Source organism: Ranitomeya variabilis, chromosome 4 (genome assembly GCF_051348905.1).
Source record: "Ranitomeya variabilis isolate aRanVar5 chromosome 4, aRanVar5.hap1, whole genome shotgun sequence".
Lineage (NCBI taxonomy): Eukaryota > Metazoa > Chordata > Amphibia > Anura > Dendrobatidae > Ranitomeya > Ranitomeya variabilis.
Genome location: NC_135235.1, coordinates 640,229,256 through 640,252,296, shown reverse-complemented (window position 1 = coordinate 640,252,296; position 23,041 = coordinate 640,229,256). Strand labels below are relative to the sequence as shown.

The window sequence follows — 23,041 nt, the reverse complement described above, 5'->3', positions numbered from 1 at the left end:
AATTACAAAATGGTCACCAAAGAAACCAGGTCATCTGATGATGTGCAAGAGGCGTTAACAAATAATTAAAATTCAAAGAAGTCAAATATCGGTTTCAGAAATACATAAATAACTATAAATGTAGACAGAAAAGCAATCTGGACATACATATAATATGGATCTGTGCATAACATAAAAGTTTTTGCAATAAGTATAAAGTACCAAATGTATTACTATAAAACACTGCTCTGTATTTGTCATTTATAAAATAATGATGATAATGAGAACAAAATCTTTCATTCTCTTCAAGTGAGCCAAAAAAAGCTGTGGAAATATGGCTACCTTTCCGTTGGATAGGCGAGAACTTACTGAATGGTGGTTGTCGACCACTGGGAGCCACACCGATCATCAAAATTGGGAACCTTTACACCCAGTTAGAATGGACCAGCAGTGCGCGTGCTCGACTGTTGCTTTGTTCATTTCCTACGGGGCTGCTAAGCTCAACTCAGCTTTTTTTTGGCAGCCCCATACAGCATTAATGGTGTGGCATTTGGACATCTGACATGCCACAAAAAATGTTCACGTCATGCAAAAAAAGTTTCCTTATCTGCCAATTGGTGTAGATCTGACAGACTCTCACTGATCAATAATCCCTTTAAAATAGTTTGTCCGATCTATTTCTATACAAGATATTGTGTCCGTCTGTTTTGATCACTCATAAGGGGCGTTTGTTTCCATGATTTGCACCTCACATACGTTCAAATAATGTGTTCGATATGTTGCTATAAACATACAAACGTAACAAAAGGAGTTTTCAATTCAGGTGGAGGCAGGAGGTAAAGGAACAACTTTCGTAATTTATTTTTGATACTGTTCACGCTGTAACAAAATGTCACCTATCAAACGGTAGCCTGGTATCATGTATAATGATGGCTGATATAGCCGTTTGTCATCTTATCAAACGTCCTCCTCCATGTTTGACATGAAAACACGTCACTGCTACAAATGAACATTACCTATTAATCACTGGCGGCAGCATGTGGAGGAACAGATCTCGGTGAACCATCATGGAGCAGAACAGTCACATCACAGACATACTGGGTATCACCACAGCAACCAATATGGTCATTGCGGCAATGAAACCGGAGACTGAAGGAAACCACAGAGGCATGAGCGCTGGAGTGGTGGGGATAGAACACAAATGCACTGGATTGCTGCAGAAATGGCTGTCAGTCAGTGCTTGACTGTATATGGAGCAGTAACAAGCCGTACCAGCACTCCCTCATGACTGTCAGAGGCTGCTGGGAGGAATAAAGTTAATTTTCTCCCAGTAGCCGGGTTTTGTATATTAATCCTATATCTGCAGGTTAATAGCGTTTGGAGACATGGCAGGTTCCCTTTAATTATAACCCATAAATTATTATTATTTATTGTTATAACGCCATTTATTCCATGGCGCTTTACATGTAAGGAGGGGTATACATAATAAAAACAAGTACAATAATCTTAAACAATACAAGTCACATACACAGCCGTCAGTAAGTTTTATGGGAGCGAGACTAGGAATATCACCAGTACTGAGGGGGTTACTGCCCCCTACCCAGTAATGGGGGATCTCCAGCACCTACCTCCACCTGCAGAGCCGCACACCACATATATGGCTGTTCTGTGCGCACAGGACCTGTGGTGAGGTCACAGGAGGGGAGGAGTCAGGGTTCACATGATCAAGGTCTCAGACTGTGACGTCATAAGGTCCTGTACACACAGACCAGCCATATATCTAGTGATGGGCAGTCTGGTTGTCTTTGTGATCTGGATCTCTTCTCTCCTCTCACCATAAACTGTCGGCTCTTTTGGATTCCAAGTGGATCACTATCACATTTGTGTTCACCTCTATATATTTAAAGTAAAATCATTGCAGCTAAAACCCTTCCCACCCCCAGGTAGCCAATGAAGTGCTGGCTGGGAGGGGTTTGGCTGCCAAACATTGTCATTTTACCCACCCTGGTGAGAACCATTCAGACACTATAAGTGGCTGTCACCAGGGTGCTGGCTCCCATTGTTTCCAGAAGGAAGCCGGCGTTTTGTACCAGATCATTCAGGAACGACCCATCACTACATATATGTGGTGTGCGGCTCTGCAGGTGGAGGTAGGTGCTGGAGATTCCCCATTACTGAGCATAGGCCACATTAACTCATTGAGCGCTGGTAAGGTGCCTCCCACACAGTATAATGCCCCCCACAGTGACGCATCCCCCAAACAGGATGGTGTGCGCTCAACCCCACGCAGAATGCTACATGGAGTAATAAAATCCTCTGCGGTGATCTAGACATCCAAGGGCACAGCGCTAATAGACCATGAGGTCTGTGGGTTAGGGGGCCACGTACAAATACACTTGAAAATAATGATGGCATGGGAAGTAGTGATAATAATAATAATCTTTATTTTTATATAGCGCTAACATATTCCGCAGCGCTTTACAGGTTGCACACATTATCATCGCTGTCTCACAATCTAAATTCCCTATCAGGATGTCTTTGGAATGTGGGAGGAAACCGGAGTACCCGGAGGAAACCCACGCAAATACAGGGAGAACATACAGACTTCTTGCAGATGTTGTCCTTGGTGGGATTTGAACCCAGGACTCCAGTGCTGCTAACCACTGAGCCACCGTGCTGCCTGGTGATGAGCGAGCATGCTTGAATAAGATGTTATCAGAGCATGCTCCGATGCTAACTGAGTGACTTTGGCGTGCTGAAATAGTATGTTCGAGTCCCCGCTGCTGCAGGTCTTGCCTAAATAACAGTCAATCCCTGCATGTGTTGAGGCTTTCAAGCAGCCGTGGGGACGTAAACATATTTTTTGAGCCTCCGAAGAGACTCGATTAGAACCCGAGCGTGGAGGATAGCACCTTATTCAAGCATCTTTGCTCATCACTACAGGGAAGCCGTCAGGCACTATGGTGGCATCCTACTGTGTTGTGGGCACTGTGAAGGCATTATACTAAGCTTGTGGTGGGTCCTGTGGAGGCATTCACTCACTGAGTTTAGGGGTCATTTTTGTTGGTATCATACTTGGCCTTGGCCAGCATAGGGGTATCACAGTGGCTGGGAACACTGAGGGGCACAAATACTTTGTAAGTGCCTCAATACTTTTCTCACTTTCGGTCTTTAAAGGGAACCTGTCACCTGAATTTGGCCTTGAGCTGGCGTGTACTCCGGAGGACAGAGAATGAACTTCAATCCAATATTGCGGCCAGCATGCAGCCAGCGGGTAAGGAAAGGGTGAATCAAACACCCGAAAACCCCGCCCATATGACCCAAAACTGGTCCCACCAAATTCAGGTGACAGGTTCCCTTTAAACGATGGGAGCTATGCCCTTCTGTGACTGCCTTTATGCGCCTTGACCATGATTTCTATGCACGTACCTGGTGACGTCATTGCACCTATAATATTGTAAATGGTGATGTAGGTGAAATAGGTACATACCACTGCCCTGGAGCAGGCTTCCTAATCCTGGAATGTCCCATGGATCCAGGATGGTAGGGGGATATTGTTAATGTATGAGGAGTGGTTATTTGTATTATGAGATGCACATCCTAATAGAAGCATGTTGGGTACATGCAATTCCAGAAGAGGGCTACACAGGAGAGTGGGGAAACACATTGGAGATATCAATAATGCTCAAGATACTCCTATTTTAAGGCACGTTAGAGATGTACATGGTGGGGACTTGGACTGTTGTCACTTCATGGTAATGGAAGTAGTTACACCACCTAGCGGGGGGGATTGGGAACGGTTGATATTACAGAAGGAGGATGTGGATCTACCGTATGAGAAGTGTATCTCCTGCTGGTCCCAATGAGCAGTTGCAATTTGGCTGTTTTCTGTGATCCCCCACTCTTCTCCTGACTGCATTATTGGGTTGGCACCTTTTTGCCTGTTTTTCCAACCCATGAGAGGAACCCACTATATAAGCCCGATGACCTGGATAGGTCCTGGCCAGTATTATTTACGGTTATCGCATCATAATATTCATGGTATTTGACTCCTATGCACTTTTTCCTTTTTACAGAGATTTATAGGTTCAGCAACCTCACTGTGATATTTGATCCCTTGGTATATAGAATCCTTGGGTAATATATACACACACACAGCAGGGAAAAAGATGAGAGGCATGTAATTGACATCATAGGTGGACCACAACTATGAGAGTCAAAATTAGAAAACAAATCCAATCACCTTGTCTGACTTGGCAAGATTTATTTTGCAAATTATGTTGGAAAATAAGTATTTGGTCATTATCAAAAGTTCATCTCAATATTTTGTTATATATCAATTGTTGGCATTGACAGAGGTCAAACGTTTTCTATAAGTCTTCACAAGGTTGGCACACACTGTTGGTGGTATGTTGGCCCATTCATCCATGCAGATCTCCTCTAGAGCAGTGATGTTTTGGGCCTGTCACTGGGCAACGTGGACTTTCAACTCCCTCCAAAGGTTTTCTATGGGCTTGAGATCTGGAGACTGGCTAGGCCACTCCAGGACCTTCATATGCTGCTAATGAAGCCACTCCTTCATTGCCCTGGCGGTGTGCTTGGGATCATTATCATGCTGAAAGACCCATCCACGTTTCATCTTCAATGCCCTTGCCGATGGAAGGAGGTTTGCACTCAAAATCTCACAATGCATAGACCCATTCATTCTTTTATGTACATGGATTAGTTGTCATGGTCCCTTTTCAGAGAAACAGCCCCAAAGCATGATGTTGCCACCCCCATGCTTCACAGTAGGTATGTTGTTCTTTGGATGCATTCTGTCTCCTCCAAACACGACGAGTTTTGATCCTACCAAACAGTTCTACTTTGGTTTCATCAGACCATATGACATTCTCCCAATACTTTTCTGGATAATCCAAATGCTCTCTAGCAAACTTCAGATGGGCCCAGACATGTACTGGCTTAAGCAGGGGGGCATGTTATGTTATGGTGGTCCCAGCTCTATGCAGGTCATTCACTAAATCTCACGTGTGGTTCTGGGATTTTTGCTCACCGTTCTTGTCATCATTTTGACCCCACGGGGTGAGATCTTGCGTGGAGCCCCAGATCTTGTATGTCTTCCATTTTCTTATTATTGCTCCCACAGTTGATTTAATCACACCAAGCTCCTTGCCTATTGCAGATTCAGTCTTCCCAGCCTGGTGCAGGGCTACAATTTTGTTTCTGGTGTCCTTCGATAGCTTTTTGGTCTTCACCATAGTGGAGTTTGGAGTGTGACTGTTTAAGGTTGTGGACAGGTGTCTTTTATACTGATAACAAGTTAAAATAGGTGCCAATACTACAGGTAATGGGTAAAGGACAGAGAAGCCTCTTAAAGAAGAAGTTACAGGTCTGTGAGAGCCAGAAATCTTGCATGTTTTTAGATGACCAAATACTCATTTTCCACCATAATTTGCAAAATAAATGTTGCCTTATCAGACAAGGTGATTTTCTGGATTTGTTTTCTCATGTTGACTCTCATAGTTGTGGTCTACCTATGATGCCAATTACAGGCCTCTCTCATCTTTTTAAGTGGGAGAACTTGCACAATTGGTGGCTGACTAAATACTTTTTTTCCCACTGTGTATTAGAAGTAGGGTACTATGTTATTATTAGTATTATTATTATACATTTTTATAGCGCCATTTATTCCATGGCACTTTACATGTGCAAAGGGGGCAAATATAGACAAATACAATAAACATGAGTAAAAAACAAGGCACACAGGTACATAAGGAGGGAGGACCCTGCCCGCAAGGGCTCATAGTCTGCAGGGGATGGGTGAGGATACACTAGGAGAGGGTAGAGCTAGTCGTGCGGCGGTTCAGTAGGTTGAGGATCAATGCAGGCTGTAGGCTTTTCGGAAGAGGTGAGTCTTCAGGTTCTTTTTACCCTTCGCCACGACAGCACCCCACATGAGAGAGAGGGATCCGCCCCATAGGAACAGGAAACCTACAGAATAAAAGGAGGCGGTCCCCTCTCCTCCTCAGTTTAGGTTTCCTGTTCCTACAGGGACCCGGCTTACCTACAGATGAAGAGGATCCCTGGGCCATGCACCCACCTGCGTCGGTATCTGAGGGAACGGCAGGGGCTGCGGTTCCAGAAGCAGCGGCGGGGGAGCCCCTGCTTGCAGCTTCCCCCCTCGTCTGGCCAAGTATCTACGGTCCGGGTCCAGTCACCGTGGGTCCGCCCGGCACTGTGAGGACGCGCGCGCTGCAGCGGCCGGCTTAATATCCCTGGCCGCCGCATGGTTACTGATAGCGGCGCGTCTAACCCGGAAGTCGCTGGAGCACTTCCGGGTTGATCCGGGGAGGCAGGAGAATGGGCGGCAAATTTAAAAATGCAGCGCTAGCGTCGGGCCGGTGTGTGTAAGATAGCTTCACCGGACGACGATGCGCACTTGCCCGCAGTGCAACAGCGTTCTCCCAGCAAGGAGAGAAGCGCTAGGAGCAGCACAAAGAGTGGTGGTCGACCTCCAGAGAAGGGTTCTACCACCAAACGAAATCCGCCTCCAGAACCGGTACCTGTCAGCTTCACTGGGTGAGTTTTTGAAAGAGTCACTTCCTATATGCTGATATATGTTCCTCCTGTATCCTTCCTCTAGACTAAGAAAAGGACACACAAGTCCAAGCACAAGGAATGTGCTTTATGTACGCAGCCCCTCCCGGATAATTACGTTAAAAAACTGTGTTCGGAGTGTATCATGCAAACCTTACGGCAGGAAAACATAATGACTCCATCAGATGTCAGAGCTATAATCCGGGAAGAAATGCAGGGGTTGGCACAGACAAGTAACACCAGTACCCGTCAGCTTAGTAGGTCCAAATCTCCAGTCAGTTCAGAGTCAGAGGATATACGTATATCCTAAGGCGAAGCGGAATCCCAGCTGAGCTCATCCGAGACTGAAGGGGGACTTTGTCTTCCCAACAGCAGTGTGGACAATTTAATAAAATCTGTCAGAAGCACGATGGGGTGCTCAGATGAGAAGGAAAGTAAATCAGCTCAGGACATCATGTTCGCGGGGTTAGGACAGAGGAAACGTAGGTCCTTCCCCGTCATAAAAACTATTAAAGAGATCGTTAAAAAAGAGTGGGATAAGCAAAACAGAGGTTTCCTACCATCATCCTCTAAAAGACGCTATCCCTTCAGTGACGAGGAGCTAAATACCTGGTCAAAGGTGCCGAAGGTTGATGCCGCTGTAGCCTCCACAACCAAACAGTCGGTCTTACCGGTGGAGGATTCAGGAGTCCTGACAGACCCGCTGGACCGTAAAGCGGAAGCTTTACTAAAAAGGTCGTGTGAAGGCAACACGGGGGGCGTTCAGGCCCGACATATCTAGTACCTGCACTGCGAGGTCACTACTAGTATGGATGGAGCAACTGGAGGAACAGATTAGAGGTAGAACTTCGAGAGAGTCAATCCTGCTGAAATTCCCTCTAATTAAAGAAGCAGTAGCATTCATGGCTGATGCCTCCGTGGATTCGCTACGCCTAGCAGCCAGGTCAGCCGGCCTAGTGAACACAGCCCGGTGAGCACTCTGGCTAAAAAACTGGAAAGGGGACGCACAGGCCAAAGCAAAACTTTGTGCGATCCCCTGCCAGGGTGAGTTCCTTTTCGGAAAAGCGCTGGATGAAGTCCTGAGTAAAGCAGGAGAAAGGAAAAAAGGCTTCCCTAACCAGTATCTTCCATCTTACAGGAGAGCCTTCAGAAGACGCCCCTTTTCCAGGAACAAGCCGTTCGAACAAAGGGAGCGGTGGGAGTCGAAGGACCCGAAGCAAAAAGGTGCCTTTTTTAGCGGGTCCCATAACCCGAAACGCAAATACCGCTAACCAGGAAGTGGGCGGCAGATTAAAATTCTAAAACAAATAACATCCAGCCAGTGGATTCTGGACATTGTGCAATACGGCCTAAAATTGGAATTTGACCGAATCCCTTGGGATTCCTTTATAGTAACATCTCCAAAAGGTCAAGACCAACAAAGGGCTCTGGAATCAGAGATCCTATCCCTTCTGTCTAAAAAAGTCCTGATAGAAGTTCCCCAGGATCAAGAAGGGAAGGGGTTCTATTCCCCTTTATTCTTGATCAATAAGCCTGATGGTTCATTTAGAACCATCATAAATCTCAAGAGATTAAACGCCTTCCTGCGTAATCATACCTTCAAAATGGAATCCATTGGTTCAACCATAAAACTCTTATTTCCTAGGTGTGTCATGGCCGGAATAGACTTAAAGGATGCCTATTATCATCTTCCCATACATGCCAAACATCAGAAGTACCTAAGGGTAGCAGTCACCCTGGAAGGACAGGTTCGTCACTTTCAGTATGTTGCAATGCCGTTTGGGCTTTCTATGGCTCCCCGCATCTTCACTAAGGTGATATTGGAAGTGATGGCTCATCTACGCCAACGAGATACCTTGATAATACCCTACCTAGATGACTTTCTAGTGGTGGGAAACTCTATACTTCAGTGTAAAACTCGTCTATCTAATACGATCTCGTCCCTACAGGAATTAGGTTGGATCGTCAACTTCGAAAAATCTCGGCTGAATCCAGAAACCGTTCAGACATTTCTAGGAATCCAGCTAGACTCCGTAAGTCAAAGATGCTTCCTCCCCCAGTCAAAAAGACTGACTATACAATCAAGGGTATCAGACGCAATACGACTGATATTCCATGATCGGATAGTCCTAAAACCAGACCCCTCATACCTCCCTAAGGTAGCGTCCACCTACCACAGGTCACAAGAGATATTTCTCCCTTCCTTTTTTTGATTCACCTATAACTCCAGAACAGCATAAGTTCCACACCTTAGATGTCAGAAGAGCCATCCTGACTTATATAGAAAGGTGTCAGACATGGAGGGAGAGTAGGGCTCTGTTTATCTCCTTTCAGGGCCACAAGAAAGGACATGGGGTCACGAGAGCTACCATATCTCGATGGATCAGAGATGCTATCTGCTTGGCCTATACGTCAAAAGGCGAGATTCCTCCAGCGGGTATTAAAGCGCACTCAACACGAGCCATGGCTTCCTCCTGGGCGGAACAAGCAGATGTACCGATCCATTTAATATGTAAGGCCGCAACTTGGTCTACACCTTCTACCTTTTACAACCATTATAGACTTGATCTATCTACATCTTCTGATCTGACCTTTGGTAGAGCTATTCTTAATACAGTAGTCCCACCCAAATAATGACTCTCTGAAAATCTCTCATGTGGGGTGCTGTCGTGGCGAAGGGTAAAAAGCCGGATTACTCACCGGTAATGCTCTTTTAATGAGTCCACGACAGCACCCATTTACTACCCTCCCTAAGTTATGCACAGCTCTTCCTTTTAAATTCACAAATAATGGTTGTATAGAGTTTAAGATATTTATGTTGCTGAATAAGAATTAATACTAAAGCTTTTGCGGTTCCCTTTTTGTACTCTGTAAACTAAACTGAGGAGGAGAGGGGACCGCCTCCTTTTATTCTGTAGGTTTCCTGTTCCTTTGGGGCGGATCCCTCTCTCTCATGTGGGGTGCTGTCGTGGACTCATTAAAAGAGCATTACCGATGAGTAATCCGGCTTTTTGACTTGATTATAAACATATAGTACCTTATCGTTGAATGCACCTTATATCTTTACAACAGGGTCATTTAGGGAGAGAGAGGGATAGGCGCTGACGAGTGGGCACACCTGAACAGGTTTAGGGTGCCAAGCTCCGCAGATCGGCAGGGAGATAACAGCAAAATATTAGGGTGATTTTCCATCCCCCCCTCAAAGTACAGACAAATTACCTTGTTGTTGGAGTCATGATTATAATTTTTTATATATACACAAAATAATAAGTTTTTAACGCTAATAATAAAGGTTATATTTTATGATTTATTTACTTTCCTATCTAACATATGGTGATTTTGTGGCCTGAATATTGGACACCCCTTTACATTAATGTCAGTTGCAACTGCCAATATCAACGGATTCAGCAGATAATCTAATATGTATGGGGGCGCTAAGTAGCTAATTGTCAAGGGACATATCCATCAGACATGTCCGATTTTAGAATGTAAATCACTCTGTTCTCCTGGTAACATGCCACCGGCTGAGATGTCTGTTGGCTGCTTTCTCATAGAGGAAATAGGAATGCTTGGAGTAGGAGTAGGCTTTATCTCTGTCCGTGACGCCTCCTGACGAAGCCAAGGCGGTAAAACGCGCGTCAAGGCTCCTTGTATGCTGCCGGCACGCCCCCACTCTTTTGCCACGATGTCTCAAGGTATTAATACTTAGCCAAGCTTGGCATGATTTGAACCTCTTTATACCTTGTATCATATTCTATGTTTTAGTAATTTATGACTCCGGGTGTTCAGCGGGACTACTGTTAGTCTATTTATCCATTCCTCCTTAATGAAGCCCCACTGACACCATGTTTGTTATATCTAAGACGTCGTTGCATTATGTATTGCGGGCATTGCAGCAGTGATATTTGTGCTATCTTTCAGCGCATATTATAGCATCTGATACGCTGACCATTTTAGCTGTTATTGCTCATCTATTCCTCCACTGTTGTCTTTGTGATTTATTAATATAATCTTTTATAATAAACTTTGTATCAAATAATTACCCCCTATTGGTATGGATTTTGTGTACTATCACACTGTTAATACACTATAACTTACAGCTATAATATTGATCCATTACCGTGTGTTTTTTCGGTTTATATTTATCTCTGTCCATGACCTTAGATAAAATGGAGGAGGCTCTATCTCTGTCAGTAACCTCAGAAATAATGGAGGAGGCTCCATCTCTGTCACTAACCTCAAGTTTAATGGAGAAGGCTAAATCTCTGTCAGTTACCTCAGATATAATGGATTAGGCTCTATCTCTGTCAGTGACCTCAGATATAATGGAGGAGGCTCTATCTCTGTCAGTGACCTCAGATATAATGGAGGAGGCTCTATCTCTGTCAGTGACCTCAGATATAATGGATTAGGCTCTATCTCTGTCAGTGACCTCAGATATAATGGAGGAGGCTCTATCTCTGTCAGTGACCTCAGATATAATGGAGGAGGCTCTATCTCTGTCAGGGACCTCAGATATAATGGAGGAGGCTCTATCTCTGTCAGGGACCTCTGATATAATGGAGGAGGCTCTATCTCTGTCAGTGACCTCTGATATAATGGAGGAAGCTCTATCTCTGTCAGTGACCTCAGATATAATGGAGGAGGCTCTGTCTCTGTCAGTGACCTCAGATATAATGGAGGAGGCTCTATCTCTGTCAGGGACCTCTGATATAATGGAGGAGGCTCTATCTCTGTCAGTGACCTCAGATATAATGGAGGAGGCTCTATCTCTCTTAGTCACCTTAGATATAATGGAGGAGGCTCTGTCTCTGTCAGTGACCTCAGAGATAATGGAGGAGGCTCTTTCTCTGTCAGTGACCTCAGAGATAATGGAGGAGGCTCTATCTCTGTGTAACACCAAGGCAGGCAGAGCAAGGTTCGTGAACCCACTAGACCACAGAGGACTCTGTGGAAGTTGAATCCTAGGAACCAGCTGGACAAGGATGTCACATAAATCAGCAAAGCTTTATTCAGGTTATAAAGCAGGTAAACCCACAAGCGAGAACCCCCTGGGCTTAACCCCTTAAGCCCCGAGGGTGGTTTGCACGTTAATGACCGGGCCAATTTTTACAATTCTGACCACTGTCCCTTTATGAGGTTATAACTCTGGAACGCTTCAACGGATCTTGGCGATTCTGACATTGTTTTCTCGTGACATATTGTACTTCATGATAGTGGTAAAATTTCTTCGATATAACTTGAGTTTATTTGTGAAAAAAATGAATATTTGGCAAAAATTTTGAAAATTTCGCAATTTTCCAACTTTTAATTTTTATGCCCTTAAATCACAGACATATGTCATGCAAAATACTTAATAAGTAACATTTCCCACATGTCTACTTTACATCAGCACAATTTTGGAACCAAAATTTTTTTTTGTGACGGAGTTATAAGGGTTAAAAGTTGACCAGCAATTTCTCATTTTTACAACACCATTTTTTTTTAGGGACCACATCTCATTTGAAGTCATTTTGACGGGTCTATATGATAGAAAATACCCAAGTGTGACACCATTCTAAAAACTGCACCCCTCAAGGTACTCAAAACCAATTTCAAGAAGTTTATTAACCCTTCAGGTGTTTCACAGGAATTTTTGGAATGTTTAAATAAAAATGAACATTTAACTTTTTTTCACACAAAATTTATTTCAGATCCAATTTGTTTTATTTTACCAAGGGTAACAGGAGAAAATAGACCCCCCAATTTGTTGTACAATTTGTCCTGAGTACGCTGATACCCCATATGTGGGGGTAATCCACTGTTTGGGCGCATGGCAGAGCTCGGAAGGAAAGGAGCGCCATTTGACTTTTCAATGCAAAATTGACTGGAATTGAGATGGGACGCCAAGTTGCATTTGGAGAGCCCCTGATGTGCCTAAACATTGAAACCCCCTACAAGTGACACCATTTTGGAAAGTAGACCCCCTAAGGAACTTATCTAGATGTGTGGTGAGCACTTTGACCCAACAAGTGCTTCACAGAAGTTTATAATGCAGAGCGGTAAAAATAAAAAATCATATTTTTTCACAAAAATGATCTTTTCGCCCCCAATTTTTTATTTTCCCAAGAGTAAGAGAAGAAATTGGACCTCAAAAATTGTTGTGCAATTTGTCCTGAGTACGCTGATACCCCATATGTGGGTGTAAACCATTGTTTGGGCGCAGGGCAGAGCTCGGAAGGGAAGGAGCGCCATTTGACTTTTCAATGCAAAATTGACTGGAATTGAGATGGGACGCCATGTTGCATTTGGAGAGCCCCTGATGTGCTTAAACATTGAAACCCCCCACAAGTGACACCATTTTGGAAAGTAGACCCCCTAAGGAACTTATCTAGATGTGTGGTGAGCACTTTGACCCAACAAGTGCTTCACAGAAGTTTATAATGCAGAGCCGTAAAAATAAAAAAATCATATTTTTTCACAAAAATGATCTTTTCGCCCCTATGTTTTTATTTCCCCAAGGGTAAGAGAAGAAATTAGACCACAAAATTTGTTGTGCAATTTGTCCTGAGTACGACGATACCCCATATGTGGGTGTAAACCACTGTTTGGGCGCATAGAAGAGCTCGGAAGGGAAGGAGCGCTATTTTACTTTTCAATGCAAAATTGACTGGAATTAAGATGGGATGCCATGTTGCGTTTGCAGAGCCCCTGATGTGCCTAAACATTGAAACCCCCCACAAGTGACACCATTTTGGAAAGTAGACCCCCTAAGGAACTTATCTAGATGTGTGGTGAGCACTTTGACCCAACAAGTGCTTCACAGAAGTTTATAATGCAGAGCCGTAAAAATAAAAATTCTTTTTTTTTTTCACAAAAATGATTTTTAGCCCCCAGTTTTGTATTTTCACAAGGGTATCAGGATAAATTGGACCTCAAAAGTTGTTGTCCAATTTGTCCTGAGTATGCTGATACCCCATATGTGGGGGGGAACCACTGTTTGGGCGCATGACAGAGCTCAGAAGGGAAGGAGCGCCATTTGGAATGCAGACTTAAATGGATTGGTCTGCAGGCGTCACATTGCATTTGCAGAGCCCCTGATGTACCCAAACAGTACAAACCCCCCACAAGTGACCCCATATTGGAAACTAGACCCCCCAAGGAACTTATCTAGATGTGTTGTGAGAACTTTGAACCCCCAAGTGTTTCACTACAGTTTATAACGCAGAGCCGTGAAAATAAAAATTCTTTTTTTTTTTCACAAAAATGATTTTTTAGCCCCCAGTTTTGTATTTTTACAAGGGTATCAGGATAAATTGGACCCCAAAAGTTGTTGTCCAATTTGTCCTGAGTATGCTGATACCCCATATGTGGGGGGGAACCACTGTTTGGGCGCATGACAGAGCTCGGAAGGGAAGGAACGCCATTTGGAATGCAGACTTAAATGGATTGGTCTGCAGGCGTCACGTTGCATTTGCAGAGCCCCTGATGTACCCAAATAGTACAAACCCCCCACAAGTGACCCCATATCGGAAACTAGACCCCCCAAGGAACTTATCTAGATGTGTTGTGAGAACTTTGAACCCCCAAGTGTTTCACTACAGTTTACAACGCAGAGCCGTGAAAATAAAAAATCTTTTTTTTCCCACAAAACTTATTTTTTGGCCTCCAGTTTTGTATTTTTCCAAGGGTAGCAGGAGAAATTGGACCCCAAAAGTTGTTGTACAATTTGTCCTGAGTACGCTGATACCCCATATGTGGGGGTAAACCACTGTTTGGGCGCATGGGAGAGCTCGGAAAGGAAGTAGCACCGTTTGACTTTTCAATGCAAAATTGACAGGAATTGAGATGGGACGCCATGTTGCGTTTGGAGAGCCACTGATGTGCCTAAACATTGAAACCCCCCACAAGTGACACCATTTTGGAAAGTAGACCCCCTAAGGAACTTATCTAGATGTGTTTTGAGCGCTTTGACCCACCAAGGGCTTCACAGAAGTTAATAATGCAGAGCCGTAAAAATAAAACAAAAATTTTTTCCCACAAAAATTATTTTTTAGCCCCCAGTTTTGTATTTTCCCGAGGGTAACAGGAGAAATTGGACCCCAAATGTTGTTGTCCAATTTGTCCTGAGTGCGCTGATACCCCATATGTGGGGGGGAACCACCGTTTGGACGCATGGAAGGGCTCGGAAGTGAAGGAGCGCCATTTGGAATGCAGACTTAGATGGAATGGTCTGCAGGCGTCACATTGCGTTTGCAGAGCCCCTAATGTATCTAAACAGTAGAAACCCCCCACAAGTGACACCATGTTGGAAAGTAGACCGCCTAAGGAACTTATCTAGATGTTTGGTGAGCGCTTTGACCCACCAAGGGCTTCACAGAAGTTTATAATGCAGAGCCGTAAAAATAAAAATAAAAATTTTTCCCACATAAAATATTTTTCAGCCCCCGGTTTTGTATTTTCCCGAGGGTAACAGGAGAAATTGGACCCCAAAAGTTGTTGTCCAATTTGTCCTGAGTGCGCTGATACCACATATGTGGGGGGAACCACCGTTTGGATGCATGGGAGGGCTCGGAAGGGAAGGAGCGCCATTTGGAATGCAGACTTAGATGGAATGGTCTGCAGGCGTCACATTGCGTTTGCAGAGCCCCTAATGTACCTAAACAGTAGAAGCCCCACACAAGTGACCCCATTTTGGAAACTAGACCCCCCAAGGAACTTATCTAGATGTGTTGTAAGAACTTTGAACCCCCAAGTGTTTCACTACAGTTTATAACGCAGAGCCGTGAAAATAAAAAATCTTTGTTTTTCCCACAAAAATTATTTTTTAGCCCCCAGTTTTGTATTTTCCCAGGGGTAACAGGAGAAATTGGACCCCAAAGGTTGTTGTCCTATTTGTCCTGAGTACGCTGATACCCCATATGTTGGGGTAAACCCCTGTTTGGGCACACGGGAGAGCTCGGAAGGGAAGGAGCACTGTTTTACTTTTTCAACGCAGAATTGGCTGGAATTGAGATCGGACGCCATGTTGCGTTTGGAGAGCCCCTGATGTGCCGAAACAGTGGAAACCCCCCAATTATAACTGAAACCCTAATCCAAACACACCCCTAACCCTAATCCCAACAGTAACCCTAACCACACCTCTAACCCTGACACACCCCTAACCCTAATCCCAACCCTATTCCCAACCGTAAATGTAATCCAAACCCTAACCCTAACTTTAGCCCCAACCCTAACTGTAGCCTTAACCCTAGCCCCAACCCTAGCCCTAATGGGAAAATGGAAATAAATACTTTTTTTTTATTTTTCCCTAACTAAGGGGGTGATGAAGGGGGATTTGATTTACTTTTATAGCGAGTTTTTTAGCGGATTTTTATGATTGGCAGCCGTCACACACTGAAAGACGCTTTTTATTGCAAAAAATATTTTTTGCGTTACCATATTTTGAGAGCTATAATTTTTCCATATTTGAGTCCACAGAGTCATGTGAGATCTTGTTTTTTGCGGGACGAGTTGACGTTTTTATTGGTAACATTTTTGGGCACGTCACATTTTTTGATCGCTTTTTATTCCGATTTTTGTGAGGCAGAATGACCAAAAACCAGCTATTCATGAATTTCTTTTGGGGGAGGCGTTTATACCGTTCCGCGTTTGGTAAAATTGATAAAGCAGTTTTATTCTTCGGGTCAGTACGCTTACAGCGATACCGCATTTATCTCATTTTTTTATGTTTTGGCGCTTTTATACGATAAAAACTATTTTATTGAAAAAATAATTATTTTTGCATCGCTTAATTCTCAGGACTATAACTTTTTTATTTTTTTGCTGATCATGCTGTATGGCGGCTCGTTATTTGCGGGACAAGATGACGCTTTCAGCGGTACCATGGTCATTTATATCAGTCTTTTTGATCGCGTGTTATTCCACTTTTTGTTCGGCGGTATGATAATAAACCGTTGTTTTTTGCCTCGTTTTTTTTTTTTTTTTCTTACGGTGTTTACTGAAGGGGTTAACTAGTGGGCCAGTTTTATAGGTCGGGTCGTTACGGACGCGGCGATACTAAATATGTGTACTTTTATTGTTTTTTTTATATATTTAGATAAAGAAATGTATTTATGGGAATAATATTTATTTATTTTTTTTCATTATTTTGGAATATTTTTTTTTATTTTTTTTTACACATTTGGAAATTTTTTTTTTAACTTTTTTACTTTGCCCCAGGGGGGGACAATACAGATCGGTGATCTGTCAGTTTGCATAGCACTCTGACAGATCACCGATCTGAGAGAAGTGCAGGCTGCTTCACAGTGCCTGCTCTGAGCAGGCGTCTGTGAAGCCACCTCCCTCCCTGCAGGACCCGGATCCGCGGCCATCTTGGATCCGGGTCTGGAGCAGGCAGGGAGGGAGGTAAGACCCTCGCAGCAACGCGATCACATCGCGTTGCTGCGGGGGGCTCAGGGAAGCCCGCAGGGAGCCCCCTCCCTGCGCGATGCTTCCCTGCACCGCCGGCACATCGCGATCATGTTTGATCGCGGTGTGCCGGGGGTTAATGTGCCGGGGGCGGTCCGTGACCGCTCCTGGCACATAGTGCCGGATGTCAGCTGCGATATGCAGCTGACACCCGGCCGCGATCGGCCGCGCTCCCCCCGTGAGCGCGGCCGATCGCCTATGACGTACTATCCCGTCACCAGGAATTAAGTCCCAGGTCACCTTGACGGGATAGTACGTCATACGGGATTAAGGGGTTAAACACAGAATACCCCCGAGAGAGCTCCGGCGAGCGAATCCCTATACAGAGATAGACCCGGCGCAGCAAAGGAAGCTTACGTGCAACAGCTCCAGAGACCAGAGGGTCAGACCCAAATGGGACTGTTGTACTGGGAGAGGAGGAGCGACAGGTCCAGGGAACCGGAGAATGAGAACCAGCAGGGCCCAAGGAATACCGCCAGTGTCTGAAGATAGATAGTAGGTATTTGGGACAACGGCACTAGGGAAAAAACACTGGATATTAGTTCAGGCAAGACAAGGCAAGACAGAATAAGCAAGTGCTAATCTGGGACCTGAGAACGGCAACTAAGAACAAAACAAAAAGTTGCTCATGCACCTCCCAAAGGAAATGAGGACCTTAAGTATACACAGACCATCACAGCACCGACAGCCCACAGACAGCAGGTGGCCTGCTGCTTAAAGTATGTGCACGAAGCGGAGCACGCCTCCTAAGAGCATTTCCAGGAGACCTGCCAAGGGGATGCAGGTTCCTAGCAGAGAATGGAGCCGCTCATCGTCTGGAGCCATGGACAGGGTGAGTGAGGTACATAGCGCCGCGTGAGGAGCGCCAGTCTCCCAGTTTATGAGAGGCCAGGCCCACGGCTGAGAGAATGACACTCGGTCAGTGACCTCAGATATAATGGAGGAGGCTCCTTCTCTGTCAGATACCTCAGAAAAATCTGTAGGAGGCTCTTTTCAAGTATACCTCAGATGTATAGGAAGATGTTCCCACTATTCCTCAAATCAATAGAGTATGTTCTTTCCTTATATAAAACAGAAGACTCGCAGTCAGACTTCTATAGTGGATCCTCTCTTCTCTCAATTATCTTCCTGACAGGACTGTCTGACATCTCTCCAGAATACTCTTTCTCTTCACTTTTCTGGCTCCTCTCTGTTCCTGTCTCACTCCTGGGGTTGATAGGAAATGTAGTTCTTTCCCCCCACAGGCTTATATACAGAGAATAATTATTTCCCTCCACTAAATGTTTCTGCCAGTCACGTACAGTATAACTGTCTCTGTGCTGGAGAACGTGGGCTTCATCTCTTTGGTTCAGCCTCCTATAGTTCGGCAGCTCCACAGTAGGGGTTATAGAAAAATGAAAAAATAATTGATTTTCTTTCTTTACTATTTTATGCCATTCACTATGAAGAATTGTCAGGAAGATATGAATTATTTTCCATTGTTCTGGGGCACAACCAAACCTGGCCTACTACTCCTCCCACCATTGGTTTCGGTAGGACCAAATCCTACATACAGCCCCCCCTCCCCTCTGTGAATTTCCATCCCCCCCTTTCAGGCAAATGGTCAGTGTGGAATGCAAGAGTTTTATTGCCTGCCACCACTAGCAGAGCTGAATGCGTTTTCCCTCCAAAAATCTCTTTACCAATTGACTCCCGTGGTGTACCGTAAAAAGTTCCGGAACCTCCAACATGGACCATATGACAGCTACAGCAATGTGGTGCACTGGCTCAGAACCTACTTTGAACAGTGAGTCCAAGGACAGTTAGTGACCACCTTTGAGCAGCTAAAGGACCTGATGGTGAAAGACCAGTTCCCACATCTTTGTCCGGCTGAGGTGCCACAGTTCATGATGAACCGGGAATCATACCCCAATCCAGCGGACATCCTATCGAATCTTGGATGAGGTGCAGCACCTCAAGAGCCAGGATATCGATGAGATGCTAAAGTTAGAGGTGATTAAATGGTCTAAGAGCACGTGGGCCTCACCTCTAGTCCTGGTGCCAAATGATAATAATAATAATAATCTTTATTTTTATCTAGCGCTAGCATATTCCGCAGCGCTTTACAGTTTGCATACATTATCATCGCTGTCCCCAATGGGGCTCACAATCTAAATTCCCTATAAGTATGTCTTTGGAATGTGTTAGGAAACCGGAGAACCTGGAGAAATCCCACGCAAACACGGGGAGAACATACAAACTCCTTACAGATGTTGTCCTTGATGGGATTTGAACCCAGGACTCCAGCGCTGCAAGGCTGCAGTGCTATCCACTGAGCAACCAAAAAGGATCGGACCACCCGGGTCTGCATGGACTACAGGGGGGCTCAATGCCATAACGGCCTCCGAAGGATACCCAATGCCACGCATTGAGGAGCTGCTTGAACGGTTAGCGCGAGCTATCTATCCATTATGGATCTGAGCTGGGGATATGGGCAGATTCCCCTGAGCCTTGAAGCATAGGAGAAGTCTGCCTTTATCACCCCTTTGGACTGTATGAGTCCACGGTCAAGCCTTTTGGCATGAAGAATGCTCCTGCCACTTTCCAGCAGATGGTCAATGACCTGTCCAGGGACTGGAGAGGTGCGCAGTGGCATACCTGATGACATTGCCGTCTTCAGCCCCACCTGGGAGGATCAACTCGAGCATCTGCAGCAGGTGCTCAGGTGCATTCACCAAGCAGGCTTGACTATCAAGCCTGGAAAGTGCCATATGGGCATGAGTGAGGTCCACTACCTGGGCACCAGTTAGGCGGGGGTACTCTGAAGCCAGAGCCTGGGAAAGTAGATGCTATTGCTTCCTGGCCCACCCCCAGAACCAAGAAACAGGTGATGTCCTTCTTGAGCACTGCAGGGTACTATAGGCACTTTGTACAAAACTTTAGTAGCCTTGCGAAGCCCTTGATGGACCTCACCAAGAGGAACCTACCCCATACAGTCGATTGGATAACTGACTGTGAGAGGGCCTTTCGGGCTCTGAAGACTGCCCTGAGCAGCTCCCCTGTGCTAAGGTCAGTCAAGTGCAGTCGACCGTTCTTAGTACAGACCGACACCAGCAAGTTTGGCCTCAGTGCTGTGCTTACCTAGGTCGACTCAAGGAACCAAGAGCACCCCGTGTTGCACCTAAGCCAGAAGCTCTTGCCGAGGGAAGTGGCCTATTCCACTATAGAGAAGGAGTGCCTGGCCATGGTATGGGTCCTGCAACGCTTGCAGCCCTACTTGTACGGTTACTAGTGATGAGCGAGTGTCCTCGTTGCTCTGGTTTTCTCGCGCACACTCAGGTGGTCTTCGAGTATTTGTTAGTGTTCGCAGATTTAGTTTTTGTCAAAGCAGCTGAGTGATTTACAGCTACTAGCTAGGCTGAGTACATGTGGAGGTTGCCTGGTTGCTAGGAAATTCCCACATGTATTCAAGCTGGGCAGTAGCTGTAAATCATTCAACTAAATCTCCGAGCACTTACAAGTAAACCCAAGCAACGAGTACACTCGCTCATCACTAACGGTTACACTTCACTGTTGTGACCGACCACAACCCCCAGAGTTGGCTGCACACCATGTCCGGTACCAACGTAAGGTTGCTACACTGGAGCCTCGCTGTCCAGCAGTATGACTTTACCGTTCAAGACAGAAAAGGCAGCGAGCATGGCAATGCAGATAGGCTATCCCAGTGGAGAGAGCCCGCAGAGATGCGCAGAGCCCGCAGAGATGCGCATGGAGGAGTACCAAGAGCTCCTGCCTCCTTAGCGTGGTCAAAAAGGGGGAAGTGTCAGGAAGATATGAATTATTTTCCATTGTTCTGGGGCACAACCAGAGCTGGCCCACTAGACCTCCCACCATTGGTTTCGGTAGGACCAAGTCCTATATAAACCACCCCCTCTCTCTGTGAATTTCCACCCCCCCATCCCTTCAGGCAAATGGTCAGTGTTGAACACGAGTTTTATTGCCTGCCAGCACTAGCAGAGCTGAATGCATTTTCCCTCCAAAAACCTCCTTGTCTTCCAAGCAAAATGCCCAAAGTCAAATTCAATAAGTCACATTAATCCCAAAAACATAAAAATTACATTTCCAGGATTTGGGCACTTGGGGTTATGCATGGCAGCGTTTTGCGGCATTTAGGGCTATCAGAAATCTTGGAAATGAATCTCTGCCCACAAGCAAATTACAGACATACCGTGTGTTGACTCTAAAAAGCAGTAAAATCGCAAGGGAAAAAATAATGTCAATACCTTTGGCTTGTGAGCTTCCAGGCCAAAGATATGAAGAAAAGGAGTTATTGATAACTTTCAAAGTTATGTGTACCTCCCAGAAAACGGCCCATATGTGAGGTCAGCAAAGTGGGAGTTCCTAGTTTTATAGCCGAAGCATAAAACCGGAACGTGCATCTTTGGCTTGCATTCAGAGCCAGGAGAGACAGCTAGACACCATGTTTTGGTACTGGATAATTTCTTTGGAATTTCTCCTCCCCTTTATCGACACGTCATACTTGTGATCCACATTTAGTAAGTTTCGTATTTTTATCCCATTTTATAACTGTTTGTACATATTTGTATTCTATCTCTTTTGTAATATTATTTGTATCTTTTGTAAACACTGCCGATTTCTTCCGGAGCAAAATTATAAATTTGCTAGCTTTGTTCTTCTTGTTTGATGAGAGATCCGCCACATACTCCGTGCAAATTTATGCTACCAAACGGGTGTCCAATCCACCTAAAAGAGGTAGGTGGTGGCAGCATAATTTTCGTTTTTGTGTGGTATTGGGGACTTGATGGTGACTGGATTAAGGTATGCATGTATTCCTACCAGGAACCGGTGGTATATATACATTCCGTCACATCACAAACCGAATTATTCAACAAAAATTAGAGCAGCTGCGCTCATTTTCTTATGCTCTGTCAATACCCTTATTGGCCAGCAGGGTAAGGGGGTGCCAGAGAGCTGAAAGTTCCTGACTAAGTTCGTTACAAGAATGAATAATGATAGTTTCATAATACAGGTCATAATGGGTGCGACTGTAACGAATATTAGCATTTTTTTCCTGTGTTTATTTTCCTTAAAGCAACCTTATTGGTAAAATTTTGATTTTTGTGTTTGTTTTTTAACACAATTTTTTTTTACATTTTTTCTACAAAACTTAAAGGCCTACTCCAGCATTTCTTTTTTCTTATTTTACTGCCGGACTGGTATTACTAATATCTGAAGCCATCTGTCTTCTGCTCTACCCGGTTCCTGTTCCGCTATTTTGTGATCGCAACTTCTGACTGACTGGAAACCAGAGCTAATGGTCACAAGCTTTCAATATAAATATGAGAACCACGTTTTGGCTCTTATAGACTTACATTGAGTTGTGACTTATAGTTCATCCAGCAAACACTGGAGTAATCCAGGAGATCACAATCTGCAGAAGAAGACTGGGGTGGTGCCGAGAATAGAAGGAGGTGTCTGATAAGTACAGCTTTTTGAAAAAGTGATACCCGTTTCTTGATTTCTTATTCTTTTGCATGTTTGTCACACTTAAGGCTGTGTTCACACGTTGCAGATTATTCGCGGTTTTTTCGCGGTTTTTCCCTATAAAAACGCTATAAAACCGCAAATAATCTGCTTATATTATGCATCCTATCATTTTTAATGAATTCTGCACTTTTTGTACACATGATGCGTTTTTTCCGCGGTAAAAACGCATCGCGGTAAAAAACGCAGCATGTTCATTAATTTTGCGGTTTTTTTGCGGATTTCCCACTTAAAATGCATTGGGAAGTGTCCGGAAAAAACCGCGGCAAAAACGCGTCAAAACCGCGGCAAAAACGTGTCAAAACCGTGGCAAAATCGCGGCAAAAACGCACGCGGTTTTCTTGCGGATTTCTTGCAGAAAATGTCCAGAATTCTCCAGAATTTTCTGCAAGAAATCCTGAACGTGTGCACATAGCCTAAATGTTTCAGATCACCTAACAATTTTATATATTAGACAAAGATAACACAAGTA

At 44.7% G+C, this 23,041-nt stretch overlaps 2 protein-coding genes across 3 annotated transcripts in view; one reads left to right on the top strand and one right to left on the bottom strand.

The window, feature by feature from the left end:
* Nucleotides 1-1,647, bottom strand: part of LOC143768161 (uncharacterized) — an 84,050-nt gene extending 82,403 nt beyond the window's left edge. The window contains exon 1 of the mRNA XM_077256850.1: nucleotides 1,608-1,647. The gene's annotated coding sequence lies outside the window, so the exon portion shown is untranslated. The remainder of the gene's footprint in view (nucleotides 1-1,607) is intronic.
* Nucleotides 1,648-1,936: 289 nt separating this feature from the next.
* Nucleotides 1,937-23,041, top strand: part of LOC143767350 (uncharacterized) — a 46,261-nt gene continuing 25,156 nt past the window's right edge. The window contains exons 1-2 of one of the 2 annotated variants that reach the window (XM_077255601.1): nucleotides 1,937-2,129; nucleotides 10,131-10,271. Coding sequence is in view for 1 of the 2 variants with exons in the window: in XM_077255600.1 (XP_077111715.1) it covers nucleotides 2,103-2,129 (27 nt within the window). In the remaining variant the exon portion in view is untranslated. The remainder of the gene's footprint in view (nucleotides 2,130-10,130; nucleotides 10,272-23,041) is intronic. The other variant, XM_077255600.1, reaches the window with a different exon arrangement.